Below are 9644 nucleotides of genomic sequence, written 5' to 3' on the forward strand. Positions count from 1 at the left end.
AACATTAAAAGATAAAAAGCTCCCAATAGACACCTAACCATCCTTTAAATGCTTAGTGTATTTGCTGTGACCTTGTAATTACTTTTTTTCTAATATATATAAATATGTATTGTACAATATAGAAGAATTCAGTTAAATTAATGCACTAATAACAAACCCAAGTACTAGTATTCATTGTTATTTCTACCAACAATTCTACAAAAAGATGACTTTTACTAATATTACTGAATAATATTAAGTCATGACCTCAAAATAGTCTTCTTTGTCTTTGATTACAATGAACAAATTATTTTACAATGTGGGAGGTGGAGGGATGCGAGAGAGATGGAGAGGTAGTTAAATTGACTGAAATCTTAACTAACTTGTTATTTTTAAATCACCGGTAGACTAAAACCTTTAGCCTGTAAAATAGGCTGTTGCAAGAAATGATGCAGTTAGCCTTTAATGTGTGGAACCAAATAAGCAGATTGTTGCAAGTTTGTTCCCAGCAAGCAATTGCAAAGAAGCTTAAGATTTCCAGGTTCAGTGTTCAGTACACACTCTGAAGGGTCCAGCTGATGGGCAATAGTGTTAACAGGAGAAGACCAGAAAGATCAAGAGGCACAAGACATAACTTGTGTTGTCTAGCAAAAGAAAGCAACAAAGATTGTGATAAGGCAGATGAACGTCCTTTAAGACCAGCAGATTGTAGGTGCCATTTCACTGTAGTCAGACAGTGGTTTCTCTCTAGTTGCATTAAGTTCTAAATATAGTGCAGTTTTATAATGGTTTATTTTGCTATACCACAAGATATTTGTCCAACTGGACAGACAAACTAGTAAACAAACACAGAGCTCAGTTTACTATGCCCAGAATAGGCTTACCTGGACCCATCCCTGGAGCCAGGACTGGTGGTGGTGTCCACAGGCAAGCACCAGTGCCTGGGCAGCCCACATATCTCAGCCAGGCCAAGCCCAAAAAGATTACATGGGGAAAACCATGTGGGACCACCACCCGCGAGGTTCAGGGTAGGGATCGGGTGCAATACCTTTCCGGAAGGGGGCAGAAACTGGGTAGATCCAGGGTTTGGCTCCAGAGCCAACACTGTGAGTAGAGGTGAGCCCAACTAGTTGGCACCTCTCAGCCTCACACACCAGCCCCGGCTCCTTCTTTCTGTCGTCTGGGCAGATGACACCTGGATCGACCCTGTTTCTTCCACCTGCCTGATCGGCATTGCACTCGATCCCTTCCCTGAGCCTTGCGGTTGGTGGGCCTACTCAGTTGTCCCACGTAATCTTTTTGGGCTTGGCCCGGCTGAGATACGCGGGCTGCTCAGCCACCAGGCGCTAGCCTGCGGACACCACCCCAAGGCCTGGCTCCAGGAATATGTCCCAATAACTCTTCTGGGCAGGGAAACTGAGCTCTGTGTTTGTTTACCATCAGTAGGTGCCAGTTGCACAAATATCTTGAGGCGTAGCAAAATAAACCATCATAAAACTGCACCTTAGTAAGAACTCATCGCAACCTGAGAGAAACCAGTTTCTCTGACTACGGTGAAATGGCAACTACGATCATCTAGTCAAAAAGGGTGTGTATCTGCCTTTTCACAATCTTTCTTGGTCCAGTGTTGATGGTGCTTGACTCACCAGAGTCTTTTCTTCTTCTTAACAGCGCGTAGAAAGGGTTCTTTCACAGATACACATCATTTTAGACTAACAGATCATAGTCGCCATTTCACTGTATCGGGGAAACTGGTTTAACTCTAGTTGCATTGAGTTCTTCTTGTAGTTGTGGTGCAGTTTTATGATGGTTTCTTTCATTTGACAACACAAGTTATGTCTTGAGCATTTTCATCTTCCTGGTGTTCTCCTGTTAACATTACCGTCCATCAGCTAACCCTTCTAAGTATGTGCTGAACAATGCACCTTGAAACCATAGGCTTCTTTGCAACTTCTCAATGCGAATATCCTTCTTGTCCAATATGTTTACTGTAGATCTAGCCTAACTGCTTCTTCTTTGCCGTATTTATTGCAATTTTAATTGAAGGTTTGGGTTACCTATGGTTTTAAAAAAAACGTAAGGTAGATAATTTCACTCTATTGCATTACCCCTCTACTTCCAACTAAAACAATGCTGTTCAATTGTATTTGATGCCAAAAGTGGCTATTTCAAGAAAACCCATGTATTGATTAATTTTTTTTTAAGTAAAACTCATCTTTTTGTGTTATTGCTGGTAAAATTTGAAAATATATGTGTATATATGTACTTTTATGGTTTGCTATAAATGCACATATATTAACTGAATTCTCAACATGTAGAAATTACAGCACATTTTTATACACTCATTCCCTCCATTTCAGGATACCATAATGTTTGGGACTAATGACTTCACACATGTTTATGATTAGTCAGGTGCTAAAAGGGCTGTTAGTTCTACATGTTGAAACCAAAATGTATTAAAATATCCAGTAATAAATGCTGAGAATGCACTTTAGCGACATGGGCATTGTTTAATTGCAAATCTAGAATTGAGTACAAAGCCAAATCCAGAAAAACAAAATATCTCTGTCCCAAACATTATGGAGCTCACCGTATATAATACGATCATGATTGTGAGTATTTTTAAAAATGTCTTTCCTTGGCTCGGTATCTGCTGATGAAACAGCAGAACTGACACAGCTTTTCAATTTGTCGGTTGTCAAAGACTTCAACTGTTATGGCCTGAATTGGCTCACCTGAAATGGCTGCTATTGGTCTAGCTGGCTTCCTGTTGACTTGTGGTAGAAGAGCTGCTACAAGGGACGTAGGCTGTTCAGGGGCATGGCCTGCTCCCATGCTAGCGTTTTTGAGGAGGACTTAGCATAACATCTCATCTTCTGCAGGCACCAAGAGCTGCAACCCTTTCCTACAGACAGAAGTCAAGAAAAATGTATACAACTTTAGGACTAATTAGTGTGCATTTCACTCACTCTCATTCTCAAAAAGTATATATTGTTTAAAAGGAGCCTTCACATTGTATTTCAATTGACTCAAGCGTCATTCATTTAAGCATGGTCATGCTTTACACCTTTTATTTTAAACTTTGGTCCTTGTTTTGATTTTCATGTACTTTTTCTCAAAAGCATTTTTGTTTGTAAAGTAATACTCACTTTGTTTTAAAACCAGTATCTTTAAAAACCAGAAACATTAGCATTTTCTACCTAAACCAAATTATATTTAACTCTTGAACTATATTTCTCCCTTCTATTATTGCAAGGTAATGATAATCACACTAACAAATATTCACTTTTTTAATAATTTTAATAAGAATATTTCTTATTCCCTCTACGGGCTCTGAAGGCTGGCTGTCTCTCTTGGCGGTGTTGATCCAATGCCTTTCAATTGTTAGTTTTTCATCAGATAAATCAACTAATAATTGGAAATCAAACATTTCACAGATATTTAGTGTCAGACCAGGCTAATGACTGACTATTTCAAACATCCAAATCCATTCAAATAAATATGTTGGTTCAAATGATGACTTCACCTCCAGTTGTGATGCACCACCAATTATGATGAATTATATGAATTACTCACAGTTATAATCACAGATAAAAACGTACCAATCTTTCTGAATTATATTGACAACCTCCCTGAGCAGTGGCATCTAGAAGGGACAGATAAACATAAAATAACCAGGGAGAAGACAATAAATCTTAAATGACAATTTATTAAAGTATAAGGGAAAGACTTGAGGCCATTATCAGACTGCAACTGTCCGATGAACTTGCATGCTTGCAATGACACCAGAATTATCCTGCCGACTGAAACCCTCCCTGGATGACATTAAGCCCAGTTTGTTGCTGCTCTGTGGGTATCCCAGTACATAGGACACAACCACACAATGGAATCCTATATCGTAGTAGGATGTACTATTCAACAGGGCCCAGAACTCACCTAGTGCCCAATAGGATGTCTGGGAACATCCAGCCAACTTTTTGTTCAGTGAATCCAGCCTGAAAACCAACAAATGCATTTCAGGCAAAACCCAGTATTTACTATGGATGGGGGAAAAATTGATTCAGTAATGTATCAAAACCATGTTTTGGCTAATGTGATGTAAAGGGTTTTTTTTTTCGCATGTTAACATTAGTTTGTTAGTGAGCTAAATTACATGAAGCAAATCTGCGTGTGTCAGCCTCAGATTCTTTATGTTCCTGTTGATTTCTGTCCCTAGTCTTTACCTTACAAAAACGTTCAGCAATTTGGAACCCAGTCCAGTGAATTCACACTCGCAGCATCTGACTGATTGTATTCAGCCTCTGATTAACAGATTTAATCATTTGTTATTTGTCTCAGTATTGGTCACTATCCAATTTCAGTGGAATTCTCTACTGAACCCACCTTCTCTGCAGATCAGCTGTCTTCTTCCTTTCCCTGGCTAGCTGTTTCTCAGTGTCTCGATAAGCCATCTAGAGGCATAGAGGGAGAGGAATTAACATCCGGCTGTGGTCAGATGCATGAAGTAGCTAACGTGCTCATAAAAATGTGAACGTGTCCGGATGTCTTACCAAATTATCCTCTGCTCTGCCCTGAAAATGTTTAATCTGAAAAGAGAGAACTCACTGGATTAATTCATTCTTGATTGATTGAATGTAAGTCAGAGCATACACCATGGAGATGAATATGGAAATACAAACTTCTGCACTTGGTTAATGTACACTATGGTCATGGAAATCCCTAATTATCACAAGTTATTTTATGAGAAAAAGTTAAGTAAACTGCCATTACACTGGAAAATATGAAACAAATGTTATTACACTATCATACGGCTGTTAGTTCTGGGTAAATTTGCTCACCTCGTTCTTCAGAAAATGTTGACGATCTTTAGTCACTTTGATTAAGTCGTCTTTATATTGTATGAATTTCGCTTGGGCTGTCCTGGCCTCTTCTTCAGCCAGTTTCCTGTGACATACAAGAGTCCATGGGATTCAGCAAAGCACAAATTCCAACTTTCCACTGTACAATTCATTTTAAAGGAATCACATTTCCTTAAAATAGCACGCTGCATTATACGTTTCTCCAACCAGATTTTTGTATTTGGACTATGCCTCCAAACAGATGGTGCTGTCTGTTATATCTAGTGGTGGCAGTTTCACAAAGAAACATTAGCAGCACTAAAATCTGAGATTTCTTTATACTATGTCACTGCAGCAAACATTATTAAAACACCAAAATAAAGTCCTTCTTGCGCATGGTATTTTTGCTTGATACTTACTGCAGTAAAGCGGTCTCCTTTTCCTCCATCTTGATGGTCATCATCTCAATATTCTTCTGGAGGGACTGAACCTCATCCTGATGGATGCTACGCTCCTGCATGTTGTTCTCCTTCAGCCCAAGCATCTCCTCGGTCAAATCTTTCACCATTAGCTGGAAGGCCTTGCAAGACTCCTGTTCAAAATATGAAATCGCTTAGTCACTGCATTTTGAGCACTTTTTGATCTTTTCAGGCATCTCATGATAACCACATTCGTACGGCATTTTTGACATTTTTGGCATGTGGGCCAAGACGCCCAAATCAGCTTCTTACCTTTAGCTCTTCATTTTCAGATTTGGTAGATGTGGCTAAATTTTGTGCACTTGCCAGTCGCTCTAACAGTTCCTTGATCTAAATTGGACAAACAAAGGGAACATCGGGATTGCAGTTAGTTTCAAAACCAATAAATTAATAAATCAAATCCAAAACAACAGACAAGTGATTGTTGTAGTGGGAGAAGTATTACGCTAGCATTCGCTGTCACCTGAGCCTTGTCTAATTCCTGTTTCTCTTCCCACTCCAAATTAGTTTCTTTTAATTCAGCCTTTGTCTCCTGGTAGAGGGCCTTCTCCTGAGCAAGTTTGCTAAGAGACACGGACCACAGCAGAGCAGGGAGTGTTAAGTCCTTGAGTGCACAATTATTATCAATATTATATTGCTACTCCTGTACTCTCAAATACTTCTCATTATGTCCCATAGCTAGTTACATCCTCCATAAATTTTTGAACAAATTACGATTTTACAGTACAACGATCTAGTTTGTAGTTAGTCTGTCACGTCAAAGCCCATTTTTCACGATAGTTTTACTTGATATTTACTTCTGTAAGGTGGTCTCTTTTTCCTGAGCCTGAATGGTGACCATGTTTAGCTGGGTCTTGAGGGCGTTATTCTCTTCATGGTGTCTGCTACGCTCCTCTTCAATGATTGTCTTGACCCTAAGGATTTCTTTAGCCGAATTGACGGTCATTGCCTGGTAGGCCTTGCTGGATTCCTGTTTTAAATATTAAATTGTGGAAACAAGAAATTGCTACACTTTCTGCCATGAGTCACAGGATCACAAAGTAATCAAAGTGCTATTCACAATATTGGTTCGTGAATTATAGGCCCATTTCAGCTTCTCACCTTCAGCATCTCATTTTCAAATTTGGCAGAGTGCAGCAGTGTTTCCATGTTAGTCAAAACCTTTGTGAGTTCCTCAATCTGGAATTGGAGAAGCAAAGGAAATGAAACATGATGATTGTTCCCAAATCTTATTCATTGTGCATGCAATAACAAAAACTTAAACAAGTGATGTATGCAATGGGAAAAGTACTACAGTGAATTTGGATTAGCTGGACTTGTTCACCTGGTTCTTGTATGAACTCTCTCTTTTTTCATGGTCCGTGTTCGTTTTCTTTGTGGTCTGTTCAGAAGCTTTACGTTCCGAGTACAGTCTTGCTTCTGACTCCTGACGAAGAATTTTCTCTTGCACTAGTTTCCTAAGAAACACAGACCACAGCAGATAGAGACCACCGGGTGTTGAGACTATTTTTTACAGATTATTCTTTAAATGCCTTTATTATGTCCAATAACTGTATATATCCCTCACCACAAATTAAATTTTTAAAATTCAGTACGGACACAGTTTCTGCCATACTGCAGGGCTTAATCCAGAGTGAAAGGCTTATCTTATCGGTTACATTTACATTTACCAATATCATTGCAACAACAATTATTATAAAACTATTGTCCTGTCACTTTCCAAGCCAAGCTTTCTCCTCCAAAGTTTGAAACTTACTGTTGTAGAAAGCCCTCGCGCTGTTGCAGTCGTTTGGCAGTCATCTTCAGGCTGGTTCTTAAGATTTCTGCCTCCGTTTCCAGGTCTTTCAACTGGTTCTCTAGGTTGATCTTCAGTCCACGATTCATCTTCTCTGAAGCCAAAGTTGTCGCTTCGTATGCCTTGCATGACTCCTTTTTGAAAAGTAAATGATATAAATTGAAATGGTCATGAGATATTGTAATGTTTTGTTTCTTAAAATTTATATAATTATAATATAAAAAATACACTGTATACAATAAATTCAACAAAATGTCTAATCGGCGAATGCTCTTAGTTTTGTCGTGAAGTACATGCAAGAATCACAGCTATGGAGGTATTTCTGATGTAAAGATAGCACAATGTAGCACAATGCTAAGATTTATTGGAAATCACAATGTTCATTCTTTACTTTGAGAAGCCAATAGTCCATCATGAGGGAAGTTATGGTGTTCCTCATCCTCTTGAACTGGTCTTCAAGGTCTTCTTTCTAAAATGGACAAGTGCGAGAAATTATTAGTAAAAGGTATTCCCAACAAATATAGCAAAAATCATAAAAAGGAAGTCTGAAACTCACCTTTTTGTGCAGATCTAAAATTTCATTTATGGCAGCATTTCTTTCTTCAGAAAGTCTTGCTACCTTCTTTTTAGTCCCTAAACAAAATGAAAACCCAAGGTTAAAATCAAAACTTCTTATTCACTAAAGTGCTGACACATGTGTAATCAATCCTGTAAGGTGTTAAAAAATATACTAATGTGCTCAATAAACTGTTTTGAACTTACATTGGTATATTCTGTTTTTCACCTGAGGACAACAGAAGGGAGACAGAAGAGAAACAATAGTCAATACCTTTGATATAAACTTCACTGTATTACAATAGCTGAACAAGTTTTGACATGTAATCATGGAGAAGGCCATAGGTAAGGGCTCTGGGACTATTTGCAGGCAGCAGACACAGTGAAAGAAGAGCTTACAGCTGACCCAGTCCTCCATACTGTCAACACCCATAGCAGGAGTAGGATGGTATCTCCTATGCTAGGGCCTGGTCTCCAGCCCTCTGGTAGATGGGTGATAAGCTGAAAAAGATTCATAAAAACAACATAATCTTTAATGATTTTACAAAGCCTCAGCTGGGTACATAATAGGCCAATCCCCATCAGTTAAAATGCACATTGATACCCTTCATCAAGGTTATTTGAGGAAGAAAACCCATGGCAACGTGGTATTTCTGATATCAATGTATCACATAATATACATGCTGCAATTAATAATAAATCCTTTACAAACTAGCATAATGTACCGAGTCGGACAGCTGAAGAAGTCCATCAGTAGAGAATGTAGGGATCACAGGGGAAATTTGCACTGGGGAAAAAATGAAGGAAATACTGATTACAGACAAAATATTACTGAAATCAAAATTCACAGAACAGTGCCTTCTCTTTAATACAAGCAAAACAAGGTATTGTACATTATAGGAATACACCCTCCTACATAAAAACCCCTATCATTAAACTACAGTACTTTCTAGAAATGTACACCACAGTATTCATAAAAAAAAACCAGGGTCACAGGTTTCAAATTAAAATTCACCCTCCTCAACTTACCGAAGTTGGAAATTGTCACAGGTGTTAGGAAAAGCACAAGGAAAAGGGAAAAGGGAAGGATGAGCAGCCACCAGTGTGAAAACACGTTGGATGGCATGCTCATATGCTATGCTAAATATATTTTTTAACAACAATTCCTGAAAAACAATACAAGTAAATTAATACATTAAACCAAAAATGTAACCAATGCAATATTTCAAATAATGTTAAGAATAGCAATTGTGTGTAATTTAATCAGTGAGTTGCATATATAATGAAGGACATCCATTGTGATGTCTTAATACACATGATCCTTTAAAACATAATATTTACTGGAGTTCTACAAAGCAGAAAGAATTTTTCAAATGGCATCTACTGGCATCTTCGTTGCCAAGGCAACAGTAGGCACTGTATTCCATTGGGCACTTGGAATTCTATACTTGGAATATCAGCATTTCTCTCCATGGTGCTGAAGTTGAAAGACTGTAACAATACTGATATTTACTTTGATAATAACTTTATGTTTTTTACAGATAAATATGCAGTGGAAAAAAACAGAATATCCCACAAGGGAATTTGTCTTGCACAGTAAAACTAAAAACTTTAAATTGTGTCTTGTTTCTGCATGTTTGGAGCATATATAGTCATCTATCTCTGAAAATTCTCCCAGTTTGGAAAAATAAAGATACATCTCTGTTAATCTGATCTTTTCATCCTGTGTTCTTCATCAAAGATATATTTGTTTTATTGCATGTGACACACATACTGATCACATCTATTGTAACGATGCATTGTGATTGGCTGAAGACTATGGCAAAATACAGCCCTAGCCAAGTTGGGACCAAAAACAGAAATTAAATATAATTTTGTGGAGATAAATGTGGATTTTTCCTGCTTTTTGAAGTACAGTAACTAAGAATACTGGTTGTACCATTTTTAACTGAACATTATCAGGAAATGGTTATTTTAAGTCTCAATATGCTATGCCTT

General features: G+C 38.0%; 1 protein-coding gene across 1 annotated transcript; it reads right to left on the bottom strand.

The window, feature by feature from the left end:
- Positions 1-643: 643 nt before the first annotated feature.
- Positions 644-7718, bottom strand: LOC135261796 (CAP-Gly domain-containing linker protein 1-like). Its single transcript, XM_064348413.1, has 15 exons — positions 7648-7718; positions 7483-7560; positions 7053-7225; positions 6621-6753; positions 6398-6475; positions 6094-6266; positions 5760-5859; positions 5549-5626; positions 5237-5409; positions 4818-4923; positions 4530-4565; positions 4363-4430; positions 3916-3974; positions 3582-3625; positions 644-3353 (listed from the first exon to the last, which is right to left on the bottom strand). Exons 2-15 carry the CDS (start codon positions 7528-7530, stop codon positions 3279-3281), a joined length of 1344 nt encoding a protein of 447 aa, XP_064204483.1. The 5' UTR covers positions 7531-7560; positions 7648-7718; the 3' UTR covers positions 644-3278.
- Between the last annotated feature and the right edge of the window lie 1926 nt (positions 7719-9644).

Source organism: Anguilla rostrata, chromosome 8, assembly GCF_018555375.3.
Source record: "Anguilla rostrata isolate EN2019 chromosome 8, ASM1855537v3, whole genome shotgun sequence".
NCBI lineage: Eukaryota > Metazoa > Chordata > Actinopteri > Anguilliformes > Anguillidae > Anguilla > Anguilla rostrata.